Source organism: Eretmochelys imbricata, chromosome 20 (genome assembly GCF_965152235.1).
Source record: "Eretmochelys imbricata isolate rEreImb1 chromosome 20, rEreImb1.hap1, whole genome shotgun sequence".
Classification (NCBI taxonomy): Eukaryota; Metazoa; Chordata; order Testudines; family Cheloniidae; genus Eretmochelys; species Eretmochelys imbricata.
Genome location: NC_135591.1, coordinates 5583178 through 5610324, shown reverse-complemented (window position 1 = coordinate 5610324; position 27147 = coordinate 5583178). Strand labels below are relative to the sequence as shown.

Genomic DNA, 27147 nt, shown 5'->3' with positions numbered 1-27147 from the left:
AAGTGCAGAGTCCTGCACTTCGGAGGGAAGAATCCCATGCACCACTACAGACTAGGGACCGAATGGCTCGGCAGCAGTTCTGCAGAAAAGGACCTAGGGGTTACTGTGGACGAGAAGCTGGATATGAGTCTGTGACGAAGTGGGAGTGTTCTTAATGTTTCCTCTGAATAGTGTGGGGGTGCCTCAGTTTCCCCTAGGCAGTTCTTAAGTATCTAGGGGGTGGAGTAAGGGTGTATGATCATTGCAGAGCCCTAGAGGGCATGTGTGTGCAGGAGTCTGGACACAGAGAATGGCCGACACCCTGTTTCCTGGCAACTGATGGCCTGGGCCCTTCCCCCCCTGCAAGGTGAGAGCTGAAGGGTTGGAGAACAAAGGAATCAGGTGACCACCTGGCCCGGGAAAGGAACAAAGCCCAGAGGAGGAGGGGCTGGAGGGGGTTTTCAGTTTGGGGCTGGCTGGGACATGGAGTGAAGGGCAGACGTGGTTGTCTGGCTCACTGCCCCCCAAAATGGACCCAGCTGAGGGGTCCCGTTCTCTGCACCTGCAAGCTCTGTTTTAGACCATGTTCCTGTCGTCTAATAAACCTTCTGTTTTACTGGCTGGCTGAGAGTCACGTCTGACTGCGAAGTTGGGGTGCAGGACCCTCTGGCTTCCCCAGGAGCCCCGCCTGAGCGGACTCGCTGGGGGGAAGCGCACGGAGGGGCAGAGGATGCTGAATGCTCCAAGGTCAGACCCAGGAAGGTGGAAGCTGTGTGAGCTGTGTGTCCTGAAGACAGGCTGCTCACAGAAAGGCGACTGCCCCAGAGTCCTGACTGGCTTCATGGGGAGCAGTTCCAGAGCATCGCCCAGAGACTCCATGACAGAGTCAACAGTGTGCCCTTGTTGCCAAGAAGGCCAATGGCATTTTGGGATGTATAAGTAGGGGCATTGCCAGCAGATCGAGGGACGTGATCGTTCCCCTCTATTCGACAGTGGTGAGGCCTCATCTGGAGTACTGTGTCCAGTTTTGGGCCCCACACTACAAGAAGGATGTGGAAAAATTGGAGAGAGTCCAGCAGAGGGCAACAAAAATGATTAGGGGACTGGAACACATGACTTACGAGGAGAGGCTGAGAGAACTAGGATTGTTTAGTTTACAGAAGAGAAGAATGAGGGGGGATTTGATAGCTGCTTTCAACTACCTGAAAGAGGGTTCCAAAGAGGATGGATCTAGACTATTCTCAGTGATAGCGGATGACAGGACAAGGAGTAATGGTCTCAAGTTGCAGTGGGGGAGGTTTAGGTTGTATATTAGGAAAAACTTTTTCACTAGGAGGGTGGTGAAACACTGGAATGCATTACCTAGGGAAGTGGTGGAATCTCCTTCCTTAGAAGTTTTAAGGTCAGGCTTGACAAAGCCCTGGCTGGGATGATTTAATTGGGGATTGGTCCTGCTTTGAGCAGGGGGTTGGATTAGATGACCTCCCGAGGTCCCTTCCAACCCTGATATTCTATGATTCTATGATTCCCCACCCAGCTCACCAAAAGATGGACCAAATTTAGCATCAAGGCTCCATTCAGCTGTAACTCAACCCGCTTTAAGGGTTATACAAACCACAGCGAATGCACCTTTCTTCAACAAGTAACCAAATCACACAAGGAGAAGCTGATTCAAATTGATGGTTTACACTAAGGCTTGGTGATTTAAATCAGGATTTAAACCGCTGATTTAAATCGATCCGCCCTGATCCTCAACCCGCCATCCCACAGCCCAGCTGCCTGCCACGGGTCCCTGCTGCCCACGGGGCCAGCCACAGGGCGGCACCAACCAGGACAAAAGATGCCAGGAGCCAGATACAGATAAATATGGAAACTCCATCTTTATTGAGTGTGTATAAAGATCTCAGTATGTACAGACGTGTAAGTCGGAGGGTGGAGAGCGCAGACTGGGGGTGGGGATTGGGGGGATCTCAACCTGGCTGGGTCAAAACACTTGATTCCCCGTAGGTGCAAAGTCCGGGTTTCTCAGCCAGCAGCAGCCTCAGCACTGGTGAGATCCCCATCTCGGGCGGGGGGAGGGAGGATGGGCTCCATGCAGATGGGACCCGGGCAGGGTCCCAGCCCAGGGCATGGTCCCAGCCCAGGGCATCACGCCCTCCCAGCTGAAGCCTAGCAGGGGAGAGTCCCACAACTGGAGCCCTCCCCAGGCTCACTGATTTCCCACTAGCAGCTAAGGGCTGTGTCCAGACCTGGGCTGGGGGGATACACAAAAGGGGGAGGGGGCTGATTTTTACATTCACAAGATCTGGTAACAATTAAGCAAAGAAAGAGCAGCATAAGCCCCAGTGGCACCTGGTCCACAGCCAGCCCCCCAGCCATCACAGACATGACCCCGTAGGCCCAGGGAGCTTTCGGCATCACAGGGCTGGGGCAGCCCAGGCAGGGGTGGGAGCGGGGTGGGGGGGTGAGAGACCCTTCCAGCGACTCAGCTCTCATTGGCTAGCGGCCACCTGGGCGCAGCCCTGGCCCCAGGTGTCCCAAGAGAGCCGTAGAGAGGAGTGAAGGAACCTGCCCCAACGTTAACTCTGCCAACGAACCCTCGCGTGCCCCCTGAATTCATTCTCTGCCCCCCATCAGAGCATCCCCCTCACTCCCTGCAGCCCCGCCAGCCTGGGCTGAGACACTAGGCTGCCCAAGCCCTGGCTGCATTAGCCCCCGCTTCCCTTGGAGGGCACAGGCGGGTTCCATCGCCATCCTTTGCCCCCGCATTGGCAGTAGGGCAGGCACCAGCACTTAGGGGGAAGGGGGGGGTATGTGTAAGCTCTGGGGCAGGTGCTGCAATCCCCAGCATTGGAAATAGGCCTCCCCGCCGTGACCCCCCACTTGCCACCCCACATGAGGACCACGTCCTCCAGCCCAGCAAGGGGAACCCCCGCCACAGGCTAGGGAGCTACCCCTCAAAGGAGGATGAGAGCGGGGGTGGGAGAGGGAGCCACGGGCAGACTCGGAACTGGGGGGCAGCCCTGACCCGGTCCACATGGACTCTGGGAAGTGGAAGGCTGAATTGGCCTGCAGGAAACAGCGGGTGGAGCAGCGAGGGCTGGTCTGCCCCGAGCCTGGCTACAAGCCCAACCTGGGGGGATGCTGACACCAGGCTAGGGGGGAGCGAGAATTTCCAAGCTTACCTGGGGTGGGGCGGGGAGGCTGCTTAATGGGGGAAGCCCCAGTTACCCTGAAGAAACCCACCCATCTGCCCTGCCCCTTACAGACCTCCTGGTGATCCCTAGGAGGGGAGATGGGCTGGGGTCTAGGGGGCTCCAGGGTCAGGGGGCTGGGTGAGGGGCAGCTGAGATCACCCCACGCAGGGCCGGGGTTTGCTGACTGTGGCCCCCCCACAAAGGGGCCCTGGGCTGCAGCACTGTCCCCTCAAGGCCCAGCCCCAGCCTGACGTTACATCAGGGCCCACAGCAGCCAGTGTTCACTCCCCCTGACACCCGCAGCCCCTGACCTCAGAGGGCAGAACGAGACAGCCGTCAGGGACAAAACCCTAGCCTGCCCCCCAACCTGTGCCCTGCCCCCTGGGAGCCTGACTGATGGCCTGGGGACTTGGGACCATGGGTCAGGCCATCCCAGCCCCCCGAGGGATGGCATGACACTGTAATAAGGCAACCAGTGTGGGCACGAGGGGCGGAGGGTTGGCCATCGTTGGCTACAGAGGGGCAGAGGAGGAAGCCCAGGAAGCCGGCTCTTTAGCAAGTGGGGCAAGGCTCGGGCACCGCAGGACAGCAGGGAGAGGCTTCAAGGCAGCCCAGACCCCCATCTGAGTGGTGCCTGATTCCTCACCAACACCAGGGCAGGCCAAGCTGGGGCAGGCAGGAGGCCACAGTGCTGTAAAACCATCCGTGGTAACAGGAGAGGCCCTAGTGGGCACAGATCTCACACATGCTCAGGTGGTAGCCAGAGCCCAAGCCGGGTGCCCAGCTACCAGGATCCCTGCAACAGAGCAGCAGCCAGACAGGAAATTAAAGCAAAGAGGAATCTCGCCAGCTGGGGGGAAGGGGCCAGCCCCACACAGGGGGGTGGGAATTGGGCCTCAGGCGGCACCTGTCTCCGCATGTCACACACCACACTGAGACGGACAGGCTGGGCCCAAGGCTTGGCAAGTTGCTACAAACAGGAGATTGCCCTGTGCTCTGGCTGGCACTGGACAGAGCTGGGGGGGCAGCACCAGGCACATCCAGAGCTTCCGGAGCTCTCTCCAGCCACCCAACATCCCACCTGCAGACTGCCGGGCACCAGGGCCCAGCGGGGCACTCGCAGAACCAGCTGGGATAATACTTCAGCCACCAGCGACAAAGCACTGCCCCCTACAGGCAGAGGCTCAAAGCGCGAGGGATTGAAGTGATGGAGAACGTCCCCAGGGTGCCCCATGGGGAGGGTGCTGACCCCGAGAGGGGGGCAGAGGACGGGATATGCCCCCTGGCTCCTAGCCGCTGAGCGGGTGGAGGTCCACCTTGACTTTCTCCCCACTGCTCAGCATGCCAATGGTGGGGAAGAAGCCGCCGACCGGCACCACCGCGTCCTTCTTGCCAATGATCTTCCCGTTGCGTGTGAAGAACACCTGGGGGGACACGACGGTGCCGCGGGCTGTTAACCCCTTCACTGCCACAGCATGGCCCCTTCCCTCCCAGCCCAGGGCCCCACTCAGCTCCCCCCAGCCCCGGCTAAACTCCGTACAGCCATGACATCCGGCTCCACGCTGGGAGATGCCCAGTCAAGGGCCACAGCAGCTCCTTGTTGGGAGTAACCCAATCTGCAATGACTGCAAATGCCCCCCACTTTGCCCACAGAGACGCTTCCCAGCATGCACCACGGCTAGATGTGTACACTCTTTAGCCCGGGCCTCTGTTAAACCCAGATGCCACAGATTCCCCCGCGCCCCGCCAGGCCTGTTGTTTTAGCCACCCCGTCCTATGGGCTCAGGAGCCGTAAAGCCCGAGGAGAACAAGCCAGGGGTGCAGGCCAGCCAGCCAGGAGGACTCCAGTACAGCCAATCCGAGCCCCAGCCAGCAGGCCGCAGAGCCGGGCGTTGGAGTGGTGTTAGTCCGCAGTTCTCCGGCACTGCTAAGAAAGCCAGTTCCTTGTAGCACCCCTTGGAGGAGGGGAACATTGTGGCATCAGCCACTAGGGGGCGCCTCAGGCCAGGGAAATCCAGCCAGCTCGTACCCAGGCCTGGGCCAAGGTCACAGTGGGGCACGGGGGAGAACAGGCCGGTCGGCCGCTGGCTTAGGGGCTGCAGTTTCTTGGGGGCTGGGCACTGCCCAGTCAGCTCCAATTGATTCAAGCTCGTTGCATGGGGTGGCAGCACCATGAGCTGTGCCCATGTGTGTCCCTGGGGCGGGGTCCCAGGTGTCCCTGGGGCGGGGTCCCAGGACCCCAGACAGAGCCACCCCGTCACTCCCGGCAGGGCCTCCGGTTCCTACCAGCATGGATGCAAAGCAGAAAAAACCCCATGGGGCAAAGCAGCCCCATGACACATCCCCAGTGCCCTGGAACCACCCCTCGGCACACCCCCCGCTCCCCCAAATCACCCTGGAAAATTCCCCCTCCCCCGAGTCATCCCCCAGGCGTGTTCCCCACCATGCCCCAGCCCCTGGTGCATTCCCCCTCCTGACCCACACTGGTCCCATGGCACATCCCCCAACCATGCCCCCGGCCTGTCCCCCCAACCCCACATTCCTCCCATGAGCCACCCCACCCAGCGCATCCCCCACCCCAGTCCCACCCCCTCCCCAAGCTGTCCCAGCCCCACGGTACAGCCCCCAGCCAGGTGCCAGCAAAGCCCAGCTCTTACCACCACTTTCTTCCCTTCGTGCTCCTGCTCCATCTCCTCCCCGTCCTCTTCCTCCTCCTCCTCATCCTCCTCCTCCACCTCCTGGTGCAGGTACATGACATTCCGCACGCCCCGCAGCTTGGGCTTCAGGTCCATGGTGTCGCAGCTGTCGTCGCTGTCGCCTGGGGTGGTGGGGAAAGCCGGGTCACCCCGGGGCTGGGTTGTACCCCATGCAGGGAGCACCCGCTGGGGTCTCTGCAACAGGCTGGGCCCTTCGACTCACGTAGCAGCGGCTCCAGGATTAAACCCCACTAAGGACCCCCCACCCCCAATCCAGATTCATTCCCCCGACAGGCCCCCCAGGAGCTGCTACCACATGTCCTCTGCTCAGCCCCGTCCAGACACCGCAGCGAAGGCGCTGCCTAGCACCCATCGGCACTGCCTAGCACCCAGGGTGCCCCGCGACCGCCAGCCCCTGCCCTCACCAGGCCTGAGCCAGGGGGTCGAAGCAACTCGGCCAGGTCAGCAGCACAGCCAGAAACGCCATCCCGGCTTCCTGCCTCTAGCCACTAGACCATGCTGCCTTGCTCCACATCCCCCCTGCTTTTCCGAGTCTTGTTTCACCACCGGGGGCAAAGCTGGGGGACTGGCTGCAGCCCTCAGCACTACACTCATTGCTACAGGACTGGATCTCAGGTCCCCGGGGGCCAGCCACGCCTCCCCCGGCCACGTGCGGTCACACACCTTCGCTGTCGAGGATGTAATCCCGCGGGAACATGATCCCGCAGCCCATAATGTCGCCCTTGTAGCACCGGGGCCCGAAGGGGTCGCCCACGCCGCTCCCGTGGAAGATCTTCCCATCGTCTGGAAGGAAGAGGCAGAGGAGAGACTGTTAAGCATGGCGGGCCTGGCAGGGCGGCCCGGGAAGGGGAGCGATGCCCAGGCACGTGGCCACTCTTTGGGGAGATTTCCAGCCTGGCAGCACCACCGGTCTACACCAACCAACATGGTCTCTGCCTGCAGGGCAGGTGGGTCAGAATGCTACGTCCGCCAGTGGGAGATGGCACGAGATACCTGGGCCACACAGCTCACAGCCGCACTGGTGCCATGGGACTCGGGCCAGGATAGGAGAGAGCACGGGCCGAGCCTGGGGGAGAGGTGGACCCCGCACAGAGTGCGGCTCTCTGCCCCCCTCTAGTGGCTGGGCCACGCGGAGGTTTGTGAGCAGGCTTGCCGAGAGGAATCCTAGCTCATCCGGCTTTTGGGGGCTGAGGTTCCAGGTCAGCCCCCACTTAAGGGCTACTGGGGGAAGACGCTCTAGGTTAACAGCTGCTCTTAGAGGATGGGATACAGGAATAAGGGACAGGGGGCAGGTGATTGTCCAGGGAATCTGGGCCTTTTGCTGCATGGAGGAGAGGACAGACCTAGAGGTGCAGGGTTCCCGCTGCAATGCTCCACAGCTGGACCCGCACTAGTTGCCAGCTATGAGTGATCCCACCATGGGTGCATGAGGGGCTGTGCTTACCTGGCGCTTTGCCCTTGCCCACCGAGGTGGTTTGATTGTACTCCTCCTCCCCAGCAGCTGGGGGGATGGGCGTATTCGGGGGGGATGGGCTGCACGCACCCCCCTGCCCCCCGGTCTCTACCAGTGTCTGCTCCTGTGCAGAGATTGCGAATTGCAGAGCGAGCGCCCATGTTACCACAGGCCGGGGAGAGCGATCGCTCAGAGGGCACGGTGCCAGCACCCCAGGCCTCACCCTGCCCTATCTCGGCTCACTTGCCAGCCCCAACCTGCCCACCTCCTCAGCCCCCACAGCTGGCTGTACTATCAGCTGCCTCCCGAGCCATGGACTGGACCCAGGGGGCTGACCACACACCCAGCGGCGCCAGACCCTCCTTTTAGCCCTGAGAGACCCCAGCGCCCAGCCGGCCATGGTCTGCACCCGGGAGTGCTGCAAGAAAGCTGATGCACCGGGGTGAGCTCCGGGCTGGGGCCACACGCTGAATGGGCTCTCATGTACCAGAGAGCAGATGGTGCCAGGGGAGAGAAGCTGAGCGTGGGAGCCCACGTGAAAGGAGCCAGGGGGGCCCCGGCTGTGCCTCCCGCACCATGCAGCTGGTTCGTGGACCAAGGAGCCCCAAGGCACATGGGCCAGGCAGAAGGCGGAGGCCTGGCGGGGGGCGGGGGGGGGTTGTTTCAGCAAACAAGGGAGATGCACCCAGCGAAGGGGCGGTAAATATTTCTCCCCGTTGCCAGGGAAACCGAAGCTGGGAATAATACTGTGTAAACATTCCTGTGTGTCGAGAGCGCCTTGTAGGGGATCCCCTGGCTCCTGCCACAGGCGGGGGCGGGCACCAGGGCCCATGCAGGATAACCGGAGGGAAACAGACCCCTGGAGGCTGGGGGGAGCAGGGCTTGCTGGTGGACGGTACTCGGGGCGGGGGCAAGGGAAGGCTTAACCCAGCCCCCTCTCATGCCACATGGAAAGGAGCCCAGGAGAACCCCATCCCCTGCACCAAGTCGCTGGAGATTTTCCAACCTCCCAACCGTCTCAGGGCACCAGCAGGGTGCAACGAGGGGGCCATGGCCCGCTGCTGCCCCCCTTGCCGAGGGAAGACCCCCCCAGTAGATCTCGACCCCGTGCCCTCTGCAGCCAGTTCGGTACCTGCCCAGCTCTCCCCTCCTGGCTCCTTCCACCTACCCACAGGGTCCCATACACCCACTCCTCAGTACCCTCCCCCCTTCGGCCTCGGAGCTAGGCTGGAATCCTTTCTTCCTTGCCCCCTCCCCTCCAGCATCACAGACCTCCCAAGCCAGGGAGCTCCGCGCCCCCCATTGCTGAGCTGGGGCCAGAGCAACCCCAACTGGTGTGTTCTACCCATGCCCGCACCCAGGTCTGGGTGAGGGAGGCCGTGAGCTCGACCCTCGCCCAGCACGATGGGGCCCCGATGGTGATTGGCCCTTGGGCACTGGCATCAGAACCATGCTGCGAGCATGGGGAGCATCCCTCGGTCTAACCCCGGAGAGACGAAGGCCAGCGGCTGCACTGGACGGCCGGGGGGGGGGGGGGGGGGGCTTCAGGAGATGTAGGAGTTCTCGGCCCCAGCTGGACTCCGCGTTCCACTCACTCCCAAAAGTCCTAGTTTGGAAGGAGATTGGCTCCTTGATGGTTAGTTTTTCTATTAGCCCCAAGTGAGAGCAAGGCCCCATTGGGCCAGGCAGCTCCCCTGCCCCAAAGAGCTTCCAGACGAAACAGAAAGAATGGAGGAGAAACTGAGGCACAGCCAGGAGAAGGGGCTTCTCCCGGTTCACTGAGCAGGTCGAGGCAGAGCCCGGACTAGAACCTAGGTCTGCTGCTTCCCAGCACCCTAGACTGTGCTGCAACCTCAGTCAGCTATTCGAGCCCAGGCACCCAGCCATCAGGCTCGCCAAACTCAACTCAGACTGCGCTGGGGCTGCCAGCCAGGCAGCTGAGCTCCAGCTACGAGGCAAGATCCAAAATGGGGGTGGGGGAGGCCAGGCTGGAGCCACGAGCGACTGGCTGGGGCTGCCAGGGAAAGGACAACGTGGCCAAAGGGAGCTGGGAAACCTGGACACAAGTGGGTCACAGCAGCTGCCTCTGCCCCCCATGCACCCGCCTGCACACCATGCTCAACTGTTTGAGAACTGGCCTGGCACTGGGGCATCTGGGCACACCCCAGGCACCCAGCTGCAATGCTCACCATGGGCAGCAATGTTCAACTGCCCTCGGCTAGCCAGCCCACCCTGGGGGAGAGAAAGATGATGGGCAAGGAAGGAGAAAGACCTCCGCAAAGACCCACCGGCCCAAGAGAGCAAGCCGGGCACTGCAGGCCGAAGATCTCTGCTTGTGACCAAGCCACGGGGCGGCTGGCCTCCACCAAGGCCTCCCACACTCCTCACGGACGCCTTCAGCTCACACCAGCCACAGCCCTGGCAGAGATGGGGAGGGGAGCATCCGAGATAGCTCCGTGCCATAAGGAGGGTGATGAGAACCGGAGCCGGACACTCAGAGGCAGCAAAACAAAAGAGATTGCCCTCGATTCGCCAGCCAGCCACAAACCAGGGAGCTGGCAGGAGCCAGGGACGGAGGGAGAGGGCCACACAATGAACAGAAGCCCATGAGGGAGTTTAGGGCCGGGTTACTGCCCCTCGCTTCTGCAGACTCTCCCCTCTACCCACGTGGTACCTCCTCCACTCGCCTGCAGCACGAGCGGATAGGAGATGCTCTTGCCCGTCTGCATCGCTACCTCCCAGCCTGGGCTCTGCTGCCCGGACATTCCCCCGCTGCAGGACTGATTGAGCGGCTTTGTGTGGTTCCATGGAGCGCCCGTGTCTGCCAGAGGTTATGGCAGCTCAGAGCAGCAGCTGGCACTGCAAAGGCTGGGTAACACGAAGGGAAAAAAGGTGGGAGGAGAATTTTTCCAGGAAGAGGAGGAGGAGGAAGGTGAAGTGGCCAGCGAAGGGAAGTGGGAGGCAGCAGATCGAATACTTGGATGGGAATTTGAATGTTCCCCTGGCGCCGAGCACTGGAAAGAAACCACCAGGAATCAAAAGCGTTTACAGCTTTTCCTTCAGAGAGACAAGTCAGACAGAGAAAATAAAATCCTTAATCAGGCAGAAAGGGAGTGTGGCCCAGAAGGTCGGACTGCCCACGGAGGGAGGGATGGAATGTGGAGCAGGAGTGGGGACAGCTCCCAACAACTTCAATCCCGAGGGAAGGGCCACAAGGCTCCCAGCCCTGCTGTCTTGGAGCCAGAGGACCCGGTAGGATTACGGTGACCAGGCCTCAATCGTCCATCGAGGGTTGAGTCTGCATCAACAGTGCCTCTGCCACTAAGAGCCAAGACTCAAGGGCTGACCTAGGCCAGGGATAGCAAGAGGTCAGGCTGCCACTAAGGCACCCGCAGACAAACTCCAATCACCACTAGATGGTGGCAATGGGGCTCCTGAACCAGGGGTTGGGAGCCCATAACTGGGTGACTCAAGCAGAGATGTTGAAAACACCCAGGCACTGTTGGTTGTAAAAATCCTGCCCTCAGCAGCTTCTGGCCTTGTGTGTAGAACCCCAGACGGGACTCTCAAGAGACCTGGGCTCTATTCCCAGTTCTGCCGCTGGATGACCTTGGGAAATCCACTTCCCCGCCCCATGCCTCAGTTTCCCCTCTGTCATACAGGGATAAGGCTACTGCCCTCCTCTGTAAAATGCTTGGAGCTCTGCTGCTGGACTAGCAACATCACCTAAATCTTTTCAACACCCTTCCCGAAAGCGCGGCTGAGCCTGGGCAGCAGCAGATGCAGGTGGTGCTCCAAAGCCATACCCCGAGCCAAGCAGCCACCTGGCTCTAAGCACTGTGGCTCTGATCTGCCAAGTGGCTCCTTGGAGATCTGCTTGTGTGGTTACACACACTTGGCCTGATGCCTGGCTGGTGTCGCACGACTGACTTCGGAGCAGCTATGCCGATTCACATCCAGAGATCAAGCCGAGGGGCCCCTAGAGAGAGGTTCAGCACGGACACTTACAGCCCTGTGTGTTGGGTAACACAGGCCAGAATGATCAGAGCAGGAGCTGGTCTTTGCAGCAAGCACCTCCAAAAGCTCTAGGCAGCCACAGAGGCAGCAGGTCACAGGAACAAGTCCCCAGGACCAACCCTGCACTCAGCAGCTGTTCAGCTCCCAGCTGGTGGAGCGTGCTGGCCGGGAGCAGCCACAGTGGGACAGCTGGCTCAACATGCTAGTAGCTAATTCTCAGCTGATGGGGATCAGCCGAAAGCCAGCATTACAGTCCAAGGCAGGGGAGAGAACCCCACTCTTCAGCTAGCCAGACTGCCAGCTCCTTCTGGCCCAGTGGAGCAGACACGGTGCCAACAGGGAAACCCCAGGTCTCGCTGTACTCGTCAATTTTAAGGTCAGAAGGGACCACGGTGATCATTTATTCTGACCTCCTGCACATCGCAGGCCACAGAAGCTCATCTGACCCTCTAAGGAAAGGCAGCTGGAGGCTCCAGGGAGTCCGACCTCCAGATCCCTGGTCGATTGCTCTGCCTAAGAGCCTGGTGCCAAGCACCCGCTAGTCCCCTGGGCTTTCACAGCGAGCAACACAAGAGCCAGCCTCGGTTCATTCTTATCATGAGCCCTGGGAGGGGGAATGTGTCCACACCCGGGCCTGCAGCCCTCAGTGCTTGAGCCCAGCTTCCATACAGGGGCTGGGTGAGAACCACTCTTCGAGAGCAGAGTCAGTAGTGGGGATGTTACTGTAACCCACCCTTCTACTGGGTGACTGTTCCCGCTGGCTGGATCACACACAAGAAGAGGAGACTCTACGGTCTGTTAGCTCAGGTAGGAGAGGCTCACGATTTGAGACTAAGAGTCCCAGGTTCAACCCCTGCTATAGACAACGCACAGAGGGCTGCTGCATGTTCGGGTACTTAGCAAATTAATAATGGCTCGCTGTTCTTCCTGGGGTGCAGATTAATGTGGGCTAAATTCAAAGCAGGCAGAAACAAGCATCAAAGACCCAGAGGAGCGTGTGGTGGCAGAAAGGGGACAGGCCAGTTTTGACGTAAGAAGATTGGAAGGCAACAGCCAGATGAACTGAGCCCCTAGTGGAAATAACTCATCCCCCATCCCTGCTGGAGTGCAGTGGGTCTGACTGGATCCAGCCCACAGCGCGAGAGGACTCAGAGCTAAGAGAACCACCATCATCCAACGCAAGCCGGAGATGGGCAGATATGGCAGCAGTAACCAGTGGGGTTGTAAGCAAGTGGAGCTACCTGTGACCTGAACATTAACCAGCTTTCCCGGCTGATAAACTTGGGACCAAACACCGAGCCTCGCTCTGGTGGGCTGCCAACTCCCTGGACTTCTCCACTCACGATCCAGACCCCACAGCTGAGAGGCTGCCCCGAGAGCAGAATGAAAGCCGGACCCTTTGACATTAAAGACATTTTCAAAAGCTTCTCCAAGCCCCAGGGGTATTTATGCACCTAACTCCCTTAGCTGCTTTTTGAAAACTCCCCCACTAAAAACTTGGTGTCCAGTGTTGGGAGAATGACACTTCCACCGTCCCACAAGTTGTGTGCATTGCACTGACTGCCAGTGGCTGCCCCTGGGTGATGCTGCTGCATTTGGGGAGTGCATGGTTAAACTGGGAAGGGACAGCTTCCTTTGGGTTCTGGCCAGAGACTTAGATTCCTCCCCATTCCAGTCCTGCCTCGCTCACCTGCATGGTAGGCCACAGATCCTCTGCTCCAGCCGGGATGGCGGTTTTTCGGGTAGTCCTAGGGCAGAGAGAGGAGGGAGGGTGGGTCTCATGACTTCACCCATTATCACCTAGAGTCCCAGCAGCGGGAATTGCTAAAATATTTCCCTATAAAATGTGAGTTTGCCTTTGGCCTTGGGCTGAGATGGAAAATCCAGCTGTAAAAGCGGAGCAGACACATCCCCCACTCCCCCCAGCCACATCCCTGGCGCCACGGCATGCCCCCTCCCGCCATCCCCGATGGAGGCTGTGACTCGCTTGGCTTCAGGAAGGGGAGGGGAACCAGGCCCTGTGCAATCAGAGCGCTTGGCCCATGAGAGAGTTAATTGGGAGGCCGTGGCATGGCCTGCCTCAGGTGCATGACTCACCGGCAGGTAAATCCCCTGGGATTAGACGGCTGCAGCTCAATGAATGAGGATGCACTGCACCGAGACCAATCCCAAACCACCGGGGATGAGGGAACCCTGCCCGAAGGCTGCCAAGGCTAACAGCAGGCCAGCCAGCACCAGCATGAGTCAAGGGTGACTCAGAGCTACCTGCTCCCCAGAGCTTTCTGGCCCCTGTTTGAAAGATGCTCCTGGGACCTACGCAGCAACTTGCTCCACCGCGGCCCAGCCCAGCGCAGAGCGTGCGCTGGCTAATGCCGCAGCGGGAACGCTACGGGGCTGGGGACCCAGGACAGGGATAGGCCTGTTGCATCAATCAGAGGGGCTGTGGTGCTGCCAGTCCCGACAATATCACCTGGACATCAGACAGGAAGGATGGTCCAGTGGTTAGGACGCAAACCTGGGACTTAGTCAAATGGCTGCCCCTTGGACAAGGCATGTCTACACTGAACACTGAACCTGGGCTCTGAAGCCCCCCTTCCGTCCACAAACAAATCACTCTGACTCAGGGCGCTAAGCCCTCAGTCCTAGAACCCTGCTAGGAGGGTGGGTCAGAGCCAGAGTCCCACTGAGACTCGGTTCCAAGCCCTGTCTTTTAGCAGTGTGGGATGCCTGCCAAGCTGCAGCCCCGAGTCAGAAGGTCCGTGCAGCACAGCGCAGATACATTAGCATGGCTGAGACGCGGGTCCAGCAGCTGCAAACCCAGGTTCACAATGCAGTGCGGACACTCAAGAAATCCCAACTCCATAAGCCCTGGTCCCACAGATCCAGGTTTAGGGAACAGTTTAAACGGACTCAGTCTCTCTGCTTGTTCCCCACCTGTACAACGGGGTTAGGGTTAGGGGCGTGTGGGGTTAAATACACGGAAGGTCGTGACGTGACGACAATATGGTGACAGGGACCAAACCAGTACAAGGGGTAGATGGAATTTAGGGTTTCCAGCTGACAATGCTGTGACCCAGCGTGGCTTGTCACACTTAACCTGGCCTGCCCCCAAGAAACCGCTGGACACAAGCGCCCATTTCCACCTATTTGCCGCATTCCAGCTGCAGCAAAAGTGGGCAAGGAACAGTGGGATTAAACGGGGTCGCTTCTGGCTCCTTCCCAGCCCAGGTTCCAGGGGCACCTCCTGCCTGTTGTGGGCCATTCACGTGGGCATTTTGTTGCCCTGTTAACGATTTTGAGTCCTCTCTTCTGAGAGGAGGGGCAGCTTCCTTTGGGGTCTGGCCATGGACAGGTTGCCCCCTTCATTCCAGAACGCAACCCGCCAACCAACTCATGTGAAAACTACAAACAGTGTAGTCTTTCCTCAGTGCTTACCTCCTATCAACTCATCTTAATCACCAATCATCATCCCTAGCTCTTATCCCAAAGCGCTTTTCAAAGAGGTATCATTGTCCCCACATTACAGATGGAGAAACTGAGGCATGGAGGGGGGAGGAGAAGTACTTTGCAAGCCAGTGGCAGACCTGGGAACAGAAAACACCTTCTCTCTTAGGGAAGAAAGCACCTAAGAGGGTCTGTGTTGGTCTCATTCGTTAGGCCAGGCCTGCTCTTAGCTGTTTGAGCGGCAGAGTTATTGCCATCAAGATAGGTTTTTGCCAACGCGGTGATGCAGGTGAAAGCCTAGTGTAGATAGTTATCCCAGTATAAAACTGCTTATGCGGGTATCGCTTATTTCGCTTCTCTGAACCGGAATAAGTCAGGGGGCAAAGCCGACACAGTTAACACGGCAAAACCTAAGTGCAGACCCGGCTTTACATGGTCCCCGCAGAGAATGTCATCAGAGGTGCCCGTTGCAATGCAGACACTCCCTCACTAGGAACTGAACTGAGAGCCCACCCCTCATTTCACGTAGTGCCCGCAGAGCAATTTCCAATCACTGTCCCAGATTAGGGCTGTCCTGGCAGCCTCACTCATAGGTTGTCATCAGACAAGGCACAGCTGGGTAACAAGCAGACCCCTGTAGACAGTAGCTGACTTGGCAAGAGAATGGAACCTGGCAACATGGGTACAGCCAACCCCAGGGCCAGCTCTCACACAGAGACTGGACCTGGCAAGCCCGATGTGCCATGAGGAATGCTAGCAGCAGCAGGGGAGGGTAATGTGCTGCATCACCCGGGAGACGAACATGAGCGCATGAATCCAGATCACATGTCAGGACAAACACAGAAACAGATGGCAGGAAAGGGGCAGGGGGTGGTTTGCATTCTCGAGGGGGAGGCAGCGCAGCCTACAGGATGGCTCCTACGCCACAATCAGGTGAGACCTCACAAAGAGAAATGAGCCTGGCTAGATCATTCACCTGCTGGGGGGGAGAGGGGTGCCTGGGAAGGGGCTTTTAATAAATAGGCACAATAATAAAACATGCAGCTTGTGTAACGATCGGGGCACCTCGTGGAAGCTGAACACGGTTAGGCTGGGTCATCCCACGGATGGGAGATCTCCTCAGAACAACCTGGTCTCCGAAGCCCCACCTCAAACCACTCTTGCTATCAGCAGGCTCGTGGACAGACACACATATCGGACGGATGTGTGGGACCCATCCAGAAGGCACTTTCCCCGCAGTGGCTTTACCTTCCGGGCCAGGCCTAGTGCGATATAGCACTTCTCCCCGGGGTCTACGATCTCCACCTCAAAGTAGTGGCTCCTGGTGCTCAAGGGGTGCCTTGCCTGGGCCAGCCCAACGTCGATGATGCTCTTCCCCTTGCCCACGTACTCCAGGAGCTGCAGAGAACAGGAGATCGGAGTCAACCTCTGAGAGCAGACGCGGCACCGGAGACCCACAAGGCAGGGACTCCTATGGCAGCAGTTCTCATCTTTCCCATGCCAACACAGTCCCAGCTCCTCACCCAGTATCCCACTCCCAGATAACCAGGACACCCTCCCCTCTCTTAGCAATACAGGAAGGACGGGGTGAATCCCCACCCCGCAGGCACCTGTTCACAAGTCATAGGTAGCAAACCCCTGACCTGCAGAATGATCGATTGTTTGCCCTGGAAAGGTCCCCTGCACGGCCACAGAGCAGGCCCTGCTCCTGTCTGCACTGCACAAGTGACCCGGGGGAGCCTGGGCTGCAGGTTCCATCTGTCCCTAGCCTGGGAGTGTTTCGTAGCCCGGCAGGGAGCAAAGGAGAATGCCACTCAGCTCTCCGGCCCAGTTTAAATCATGGCACTTCAAGGTGAAGTGAATGGCTTATGAAAAAGCCTGTATGGAAGGAGACCAGTTGGGTCTCTGCAGCCCTATGGGTGGGGTCACTCAGTCTGGCTTAGTTATACAGTGATCTAGCTCCGCCCAGTGGGAGGGACTTATGCCCCCAACACTGGGGACGGGGAGGGGGGCTCAGACAGATTTCAGAACTGAAGGTTGGTAAGTTTCAACAGAAGAGGGAAAGGAAGTAACAGAAGCCAGCCAACCTGCTTGCCTGGCCAAGGGTCACATAAAAGAGCATGTCAGGCCTTGTCCCCCTTGGGATACAGAGAAGCATCTTCTAGGAAGCAGAATGAGACCGCTCAGTCCTTTCAAACAAGCCAGGGACAACCCTGCGACGACAGCTGTTCTAGGCTACCCCCTACGTCCCACCAGATCACCCAGAACACCCCATAGCCAACTCCTCAAGAGAGCCAGCCACCCCCAAAAGCCCTGGGGTTGGGGAGGAAAGGGGAGTCATTAGAAGAAACAGCTTCTGTTGGAGAGAAAAACTAGATTGTGTCCTAGTAGTACAGACTGAGTTAAACTGATCTCGCTTGGGATCTGGCTAACTTTGGGAGGGTGGGGAGGAGAGAGAAGAAAGCTGCATTTTCTGTCCCAGTTGCTCTAAGGATCCAGAGGGAATTGCAAAATCTGGGTTTTTCAGGAGGAGAAGGGGATGTTTACAAGGCCGGGAGCTTTGCAGATTCATGAGGCAAGCCCTGTGTCACGAGGTTTTCTTTGGACAGCACCCGACATTCCAATTGTTGCTTCACAGACATCAGCTTTTGTTTCCTGCCTCCAGCAAGCCGGGCCCTTGTCCCACCTAATGCAGCTGCGTGGAAAAATATCCCTTCAGGGATCATAAACGAGACAACCTCACACCCTCCTTTGCTCCCCAGGGCTGCCTGGGCTCATCTCTTAGGAAGAGAGTCTTATTTACACTCACAAGATCAGAGTTGCAAGAGCCGACACACCACGTCAAAGGCCTGGCAATCAAGAAAACAACACACGAACTGGCTGACAGCTGGAGCTGACAGATTAGTTTGTACCAGGCCCAAAGCATCTTGTCCATTTTAGCTCCCCCACCCCGCATCTCGGAGCCCGGCTGCATGTTGAACCAATATTTGCTGGCTCCTGCCAAGCCATGGAAAGGGTCAGTGGTTTACATTTTTCCACTCAGTCGCTGCATTGCCACGGGATTCTGAGAACTGCTCATCCATTTAAGCACCAAAATAAAATCAGCACGAGGCTCTGGAAGACGAAGTCAGCTCGGGTCACTCCTTGACAAGGAACAACACTGGAAAGAGACTGTAAATGTTCCCCTGCTGGAAGAAAGCAAGCTTAGAAGAGAAGGACACTTACGTAGGATCACGTAAAAGAGCATGTCAGCTCCGTCGATTAGAACAGCAGATAACGTAGGTGGCTGCACATTATGCATGCATGTGGCGTCCAGACAGGGCTGGGGCCAATGACAGCACCAGACCAGGAGCTAGTCCTACAGGCTGATGGGAAAGAGCCTGCACACCATTACATGAAGAGGGTAAGTTTCCTGGGCACAGCAACTGCTCTAAAACACTGGGGGAGATGCAGAATGGCCAGGGGTTTGTGGGGCCACCCAGCTGTGCAGAGCCAGGGGCTTGCTCAGAGCCAGGGACATTTTTTTCCATGCTCTAATAGATCCACTGTAGGTACAAACATGGCGCCCATAACCGCAGCTTCTGGGCATATCACACTTATCAATGTATTTAACCTCCTAACCCTGCTGCGAGGGGGGGCAGTTTTCCCCAATAGCCATGAACTGAGGCACAGAGACACTAAGTGACTTGCCCTCAGGTCACACAGGAAGTGTGTGGCAAAGCCAGGAATTGAACCTGCGTGTCCCAATCCCCAGGCTACAGCCCTCACCCCTGCACAATCCTCCCTCAGCTAGCTCTGCTGCAATATACAACCAGAGCATGTGCTCCAGGCCAGAACACGGCATTCAAAGTGGAGCACATGCTGAGAAGAGCCACTAGGTTGACCAGGGAAACGGAGCTGATCTCACAAGAGGAGACAGGAGGGGCTTGGCTTGCTCAGCCAGACAAAGGCTGAGGGGGATCCAATTGCTCTAGGTAAATTACACCGGGGAGGGGGAAGAGCTTGAGGAGCCAAAGGACAACGCTGGCACAAGAACAAATCTGAATTAACTGGCCAGGGAGCAGCTGAGGCTGGAGGAGAGGAGTGGGTTTGCAGCCTCAGTAGGAAGGGTTGGGGGCAAGTGCCCTATGCTGTCTGAAGATGGAACCTGATCCATTTCTGGCCAGGATGATGTGATGGGGCTCCCACAAAACCAGGCATAACCTCAGCGACCATTCCAGTCCTATGGCTCCACTCTTTGTGCAGGGCAGCTGGCATCTTACAGAGCAACTCCAAAGCCCTTGAGGCGGGGTGCCTCAAGGCATCTGGGGGGAACCTTGGCTCCCCTGAAGTCAATGGCGGAACCGCCTTTCGGTGAGGGAAGGGCAGTGGGGGAAGATTTCCCCATGTGGTTTTCAATTCCCATCCCCTGGAAGCTTCTCCAGACCTAATCCAAGCTGGATTTGGGGGGGCAACATATCCAGGGGTTTCCCAGGTAGGGGGCACAGTCTGAGACTCTTTGGTGGCTCCTTCTCCCCACCCCATTCCCTAAAACCTGGGGAGGGAAACGGGCTCCAGGGATGCTCACAACACAAAAACCACCAGCACAACCTGCCCCACAGGCTAGCAGCCACGGAGCCCATGGGTTGTAGGATCCTGACCTCTGACCTCTCACCCCTAGCGTGGGAGGTGCCAGGCTTGCTGCTGCCCTGAATCTGTGGGAAGATACCTTCAGACCCCAGTGCTGGCACCCCAGAGTTGGGTGACCGCTTTCTAGGGGCAGGCTTGGCACCCACCAGCCGGGCCCCCTGGCCCTGGAGACCTTCCCAGATGGGAAGCTTCCCACCAGCAGCTCACGCCCCTCGGCTGCAACTTGCCCCAGCAAAGGTGCTGGCATGCACGCTCCTCCTGGAGACCGGAGGGGGGCATTGTTTACCCAGTGCCATGGCAGCGCTCACAGCAGTGGCAGTGATTCACCCAGCAGTGCTGCCCACAAAATACCTTAATCCCCTTTTAATTAGCTGCTTTAAAACTAGTAAGGCATCATCTGAATAACAGACTGAGTAGCGGCTACCAGCCTACGCCCCCCAGCCCCGCCCTGTGCCATCCAACATCAACAGGGACTCCTCCCAGGCCTACACAATCCCTCCCAGCCCCCACGCTCCAGCTCAAAGTGCACCCCCCAGCACCCTCCGGCCTCCCTCGTGCCCCATTCCGTGGCCATACACCCATACAACAATGCGTTTGCCTCGCCCCCACTGGAGCTGGGAACGCTCTCTGTGCTAAGAGACAACGATAGCCGCATCCATAAGGGTTGCGCCGTGTCTTCCGCGGCGTTCAGAAGCAATCACAGCTCAGAGAGTGAGAGACAGGACCCTCAATAGCTCGGTCACTGCTGGAGCTCAAAGAGATGATCATACACAGACGCTTCAGGCCTGAAAGAGCTATAATTTGGAAGCCTCCCAGTGCAGAGCACAATGGAGTGGCTCCTAAGCTGCGATGGGCAAGCGCAGCTCCTCTCTGGTTTGACGGGGGCGGCGCTGAGCCAGGAAAAAGGAACCACAAGGATCGAGGACAAGTCTGAGAAGGCCCCCCCACCCCTCCGAAGAACAAGGCACAAAGCTGGAGAGTGGCTCAGGCAGCCGCTGAGTGCGTAGGCAGGTTGAATACAGTGCCCCTCTGGAAAGGCAGTCCCATGCTGGCTGGTCACCTAGGTATGAGTTCTCAACCGGGGGGGGGGGGGGGGGGCAGGACCTGGTGTGAGGAGGGGGCACATGCCACCTGGCCTCTCTCATATTGCTGAATGGCATCTTGACTTGATGGATGAAGGTTCCAGGGGGTCCCTGTATGGACAAACCTAAGAATCCTTTGCCATGGGCAGGGAGGGAATCAGCCCACAATCTCAGCAGGGCTTCTCAAGGGGGCATTTGTGCCACCCTTGCCAGCTTCCCTTCAAATGATGCTTCCTAGCAGGCAGCTGGGTTTGGAAAAAGAAAGAGGCCCGTGTAATTCCCCAGGACGGGGAGCGTGTGCGGGGAGGAGACGGCCCGAGGCGATTGTGGCGCAGATGACGAAAATTCCAAGACAACCAACTTTTCGGAACAGACAGACACATGATAAAACTGCCCTTTACCTCCCCCTCCCAGCCAACCGGAGCACCCAAACCCAAACCAGGCCTTTCATCAAGGGCCGTCAGTAATAAGACTGTCCGAGAGAAGAATGTGAATTATGTGCATTATCATTTCCTGACAGTCTGGAGCTAAAACGGAAAAGCCCTGGCTAGAGATTCAAAGGATTGGGGGAGGGGGAATTTAGCAGGGGCAAAGTTATTCAGCACTAAGGGTGGCAAGATGGAGAGGAACAGTCTGCAATCTCCCCTTCTAGGCTGGCCCAAGGGCGGAGGTGGTTTTCACCGATTGTTCTTTCCTGGTGGGGAAGAGGGATAGCTCAGTGGTTTGAACATTGGCCTGCTAAACTCAGGGTTGTGAGTTCAATCCTTGAGGGGGCCATGTAGGGATTGGTCCTCCTTTGACCAGGGGGTTGGACTAGATGACCTCCTGAGGTCCCTTCCAACCCTGAGATTCTATGATAAGCTGTATCAGAGAGCTAGTCAGTCGGACATTATTAAAATTAGGCAAAGGCAGCATGGTGCAGTAGGCAGAGCACAGGAAATTTGAAAAATCATGTCCCAGGCCTTCAAGCGATTGCGATTCGGAGGCCCCTACCCCACCCCAGTGTGGCACCCTCTTAGAGGGGCCTAATTCTCAGAAAGTCCCGAGCACCTGCGTTCTGGAAACCAGGCCATTTGATCTGCAGTCCAGACATGCAAAAAAGTCACTAGTCGCTTTCAAAGACATCAGCTCTGCTACTGCTTTGCTGGGTGGCATGGGGCAAGTCCTCACCCCCTACCCTGCTCTGTGCCTCAGTTTCCCCGTCTATTACATGACAATGATGCCAACAATCCTTTATAAACAGCTGAACTATCAGGCCCTTAAGCACCTAAATCTAGGCCCTGTCCCCAGTGTCTGAGCACCTCACAATCCTTAGTGTATTTACCTGCCCAACCCTGCTATTATCCCCATTTCACATGGGGAAACTGACTCACAAGAGAGGTTAAGAATGGATTTTGTTGTCAAAGGCTCAAATGGCAGCATCCCCCTAAATGACTTGCCCAAAGTCACAGTCAAAGTGGGGAACTGAACCTGGGTCTCTCAAGCCCCAGGCTAGCACCTTAACCATTAGGCCATCCCTCCCCTACGGGCCACTTAGTCTCCCTGTTGAAAATCTTGGCCGTACTCTCCATCGCAGCGTCAAGCTGCAGCACAGAATGCGTAGCCTTGACTTTGGATTCTAATGAAGCGCTGCTGAGACCAGCATCGCAACACTGGCCTCAGTTCTGGGGTCCACATTTTAAAAAGGGAGTTTCAAAATTGGAGCAGGAACCACAAAAGTGAGCTAAGAGCTAGAAAAAAAAGCCTGACGGTGAATTCAATTTGTTTAGTTGATTGAAAAAAAAGACCGAGAGGAGATTTGATTACTGGGAATTGGGCTAGGAAGGGGGGCTGACTACACACACTCCTGGCCGGAGACGCTCGGACCACCCCGAACGCCACCTCTCGCCCCCCTTCCCCGCTGCTTGGGGATGGTTACTCGCTCCCGCCCACTGATCGGCAGCACTGCTCTGCATCCCACCTCAGCCCTCGGCAGTGATGCCTTCCAGGCAGCGAGGTGCCTGTACTTGCACCTGGGAGCCTGGGCTGGTTCTAGGCATGCTGGATGGACACCTAACACCAGATCTGTAACATAGGTGCAGCCGAATTAACATGGGCCCCTACTGCACTACAAACTCTCAGCCAATTCGCTGCCTATCTCCCTCGGAGCCCCTGCCCACCGACTAGGCACAGAGTGGGTTTTCCCTCGAGGGGCCGGAGCCTGCTGACACTCGCTACTTGGCGTAGCTAGCTCTGTGAAGGCAACATGTACTCGCAGCAGTCGATGCTACAACAAAAAAACAAGGTTCAGATCCAGCATCGCCAGCCCCAAACATCCAAAAACGCCGAGTCAGGCTCCAAAAATTGTGAGATTATTTTTAAGCCAATCACGAGGTTTAAAATATCGCTTGTGATCCTTTTTATTGGCTTTCCAGTTTCTGAACATTTGGGGTCATGTTTTCTAGCTTTTCTCCACAGGCACAGGAGCTAGAAACTTTCAGTAATTAAAAAAAAAACCAAGCTGAGGATTTTGTCACATGACTCCAGGAGATGGTGCTTTAAGGAGTAAAGAGACACCAAGCAGCGAGAGAATCATGAGAGAAATCACAGCAGCGGGCAACACCGCAGACCCATGGCTATTTCCCGCCCACATCGACAACCTTCCTAGCTCCCTTGGCCTTTGTTGCACTGGTATCTGCCACCCCGCAATTTCAGCGGGTCAGCTAATTTAGCAAACTCTTCCCGGCTGCTAAATAAAAGGCTGAATGCCAGCAGCTGCACGGCACCCCAGCCTCATCCCAACGCCACACAGGTCTGCTCCAGCCCAGGAGGGTAATTGGATTCGCATGCACTGAAGCTAGTTCCCCAGGACAGGGAGCGCGAGACCATCTCAAACCCTTTGCCAAAGTCACTCCAGCCAATGAAAATAAAAAGCCCTCAAGTTTGCCTGGCATAACGTGTCCTCCATGAACTGCTGCTGCCTATTACTCATTGTTGCCTCAGCCCCCGGGTGCAGGGAAATCCTCACGATCCAGTCTGTTCTTTCGCTAGGGCCCAAAGCTAAAAATCCCTAGATGTGCCACAGAGATGGCTCACTGAGTTCATCTCTCTGGCAACACAGCAGTGCCAGAGCCCATCCACTAGAGGGAGGCAGTGTGGCCTAGTGAATAGAGCACCAGCTATTCTGGGTGCTATTCCCAGCTCTGCCACTGTCCTGGGGCAGGTCATGTCACCGTTGTGCCTCAGTTTCCCCATCAGGAAAATGGAGATAATTACACTTTGAAAACTACTGATAAAAAGCAAGGTATAAGAGGTAGGTAGTCTCATCACAGATGGCTTGGTCTTCCCGCAGGTAAGGAGCTGGCAGCAACTAGCCATCCTATGGCCTCAATTAGTAGCAAAAGTAATTAGCTATCCACCAGAATTCTGAGCCAGGCACATGGAGGAACAGGTAGAAGTTGGAAAAGAAGGGGCTATGTTCCACGCCAATACACAGACTGTGGAACTCATTGCCACTGGATGTTGTTGAGGGCAAGAAAGTAGCAAGATTCAAAGAGGGACTGGGCACGTATCTGGATCCCAGGGACATCCAGGTAAAACAGTAAGTACCAAACAAAGTGTTGGAAGAGCGACAGAACTTCCCACTCCCACCCAGCTCTGTCTCATTGATAATACACGTTCATGCTGCAAGCCACGAAAGGGGAGGAAGCGCAGGACCCAAGATTAGAGCCTTTGAGATTCCACTGTCAGTGCAGGGAATCTCCCGTCATGCTGCTTAAAGCCCCGCAGGCTCATGCCACCCCCACACGCTGTGTGGCAGGGCCACCCACGGACCCCCTTTCCCAGCAGGGACCAGGGTTAGTTATGCGCTCCCGTCACTAGTGGGATGGAGCAGGCAAGAGAAAGGGATCGGATCAGGCCTGAACTATACCGAGGATTAGAGGAAAAGACTCTTTCATGCTCCTGGAGTGGCTGTGTAACAACATGACTGCCAGGCCTCCTTCCTTCCCAGAACCCACTGCTTCAACCCCCCTTCCGGCCGTCTGGCTAAGCCACCAACATGTTCTTAAGGAGAGAAAATACACAGGCGGCAGTTAGTCTAGCAGTGAGGGTACTGGAAAGATTGAGGACACCCGGGTTCTATTCCCGGCCCTACCACCAACCTGCTGCATGACCTCCAGCAGGTGTCTGGGGCTTTGTCCAGACTAGGATTTAGAGGTGTGGGATGGACCACAGCGGCTAGCTCGAGCTAAGACAGGTCTTCTCAGGCTGAGTAAAGAGAAAGCAGAGTGTTCTTCAGCACATGCTGTAAAGTCTAGGCTACCCGACAACATCCCATCTTTAAATCCCAGGCCTTGTCCACACACAGACGCTGCAATGCTTTAACTGTACTGATCTTGTGAAAGCAGCACAAGCCCCTGATGGGAATGCAGACTTACCAGTATAAAGGTGACTTATTCTTGTAGGGGAAATGGAACAAGCTATACCGGTCAAAGGCACCTTTACACCAGCATACCTGTGCTCACACTAGAGGTTGTACTGGTATAACTGGACGGGTCAAAAAAACAAATCACCCCGACCACCAGTTACACCAGGACAAAACTGCATGTACAGAAAGCCCAGGTCTAGTCTGAGCCTCATTTCCCTCCAGCCCTTCGCTGGCCTTTTGTTTATTTAATTTTCAGGCTCTCTAGGGCAGGAATCACCTCTCACTGTATGTGCAGGGCCCAGAATGACGGGGCCCCCTATCTCAGTTGGGGCCCAAAGGTGCTCCCCTAGTGCAGATAACAGAAGTTCCACGAACATTATGATATTAAAAGAAGCCAAACAACAAGAGACTTCTGAAAGATGCCAGAATCACAGCTGCTAGGGATTGGAGAATGGAGAGCCAGCTTTGCCCTGAGAGTAGCAGTCAGAGGGACCTCTGTCCAGGTCAGCAACTGGGGGTAGATACCCATGCTCTCTCTACTCTCAGTTTTAGAGAGAGGGAAACTGAGGCACAAAGAGTAGCAGCGACTTGGCTAAGGTCATCCACTGACCCACGACTCCCAGCTCCTAGTCTTGGCTTTAAAAGCCTGATCTTGCCTCGTGCACAATTTCCCCACTGGGGACAACAGGACAGGTAGCTTTGTCCAAGCCTAAGTCATCTCAGTGAGACGAACACTCTGGTGCCAAGCTCACATGCAGGACTATGGTTTTGCTGGCATGCCCCAGCTGGCACATCTGGGCGCTGATCCAGTCCCCAGAAGAACCCAATACCAACTCGTCAGAGGAGCCCCACTCCCCAGCTGCCAACAGCACTAGGTTGTCCCCAAGGAGCTCATCTGATGTTAGCATTCAAGACCCCTCTCATCCGACACAGCATTTTGGGGGACAGGTGACTTAGAAATGAAGAAACAGAACTGGTCTGTGCCTGTAAGAAGCTCTGTCCCAGGCAAATGCCCCTCTCCAAGCAGTCTGTCTCTTTCGGAAAATGGACGGTCTCTGTATTGGTGGACCAGGAAATGAGCCTATTTAAAAGTAACACACTGCACTCATAAGATGCTGTTGATTTGAGGATCTCTTTAGAGACATTAAGCCTTCACACCAGAATTAGGAAGTTTTAGAGAGGGGAAACTGAGGCACAAGGCAGCGATGTGACATGGCTACGGTCAAGCACTGCGTCAGTGGCAGAGCTAGAAGAACCAAGGAGTCCCAGTAACCCCAGCCACCACACCCTGTTGCTTTGGAGATAGGAGAGTTCAGCACCTGCGTGGGAATCCCTCTGCCCGAGAGAGGGACAGTGGCTTCTGCTGGGGCTGATGCAAACCAAGGGAGTAAAGGTGGGGTGCCGTCGCACACAGGAGCCAGCTGTACCGTGAAAGAATGCAAGAGCCTATTTATAAAGTTCCTAATTCGGTGTTCACGCCACACCCTGCCAACCCTCCCGCGTCAATTAGCACCGTGCATTGTTCGAACGTTTGTGGTAGTGCGGCTGAGCTGGCCGGTATTTACACATGGCAAGAGGGAAGGGGTGGGGGGGTGGGGGGGAGAACCAAACAGACTTGCCCTGGCAGGCAGGAGCCATGGCAAAACCCCACACAGCCGTTCCAGGGAGCAGATGAGAAACACTCGCTCTGTCTAAAGGTCAGCGAAGGCCTTGGAATGTCTCTCCTGGCCCTGCCTCAAAATTCAACTTCACAGATGTTGTCTGCAATGAAATGTCAGAGGAGAATTGGGGGGGCGGTTAACAGAGGTTGAGATGGAAAAGGATGCAGCCCAAGACGGCGGATTCTTCCCCGCCGCGGCGCCTTGATCAAATGGTCCGGCCCGGCTCCATCCGGCACACACGAGCGGCCGTCACATGTGCTGCGACGTGGGGTCTGCGTTCACAGCTGCAATCCTTTAACAGCTGGAGAAGGTTTGGGCCCCGAGTTTGTTTTTGAAAAAGGCTCTGGGAGAGGGTAGAAATGCTCTGAGAGCTCCAGCTGGGAAGAGGAGGCAGCAGCAGCTAGTGATTAGCACAAGGTTCTAGCTTCCAACCCCACGGACAACAGCACTTCGGTCAAGTCACATACCCCACACCCACCGTGCCTCAGTTTCCCCATCTGTGAGCAAAGGATTGCCTTTGTCTTCCTCTACCACAGGACTTTGGGATCCCCAGAGGAAAG

The 27147-nt window shown here is 56.9% G+C and overlaps 1 protein-coding gene across 3 annotated transcripts in view; it reads right to left on the bottom strand.

The window, feature by feature from the left end:
* Positions 1–1842: 1842 nt before the first annotated feature.
* The window catches only part of SPRYD3 (SPRY domain containing 3), a 37654-nt gene continuing 12349 nt past the window's right edge, over positions 1843–27147 (bottom strand). For all 3 annotated transcript variants that reach the window (XM_077838331.1, XM_077838330.1, XM_077838332.1), the window contains exons 7-11: positions 16056–16205; positions 13054–13111; positions 6557–6676; positions 5834–5994; positions 1843–4600 (exon numbers count right to left, since the gene is read on the bottom strand). In XM_077838331.1, the coding sequence (XP_077694457.1) occupies positions 4466–4600; positions 5834–5994; positions 6557–6676; positions 13054–13111; positions 16056–16205 (624 nt within the window). In that variant the 3' untranslated portion in view covers positions 1843–4465. The remainder of the gene's footprint in view (positions 4601–5833; positions 5995–6556; positions 6677–13053; positions 13112–16055; positions 16206–27147) is intronic.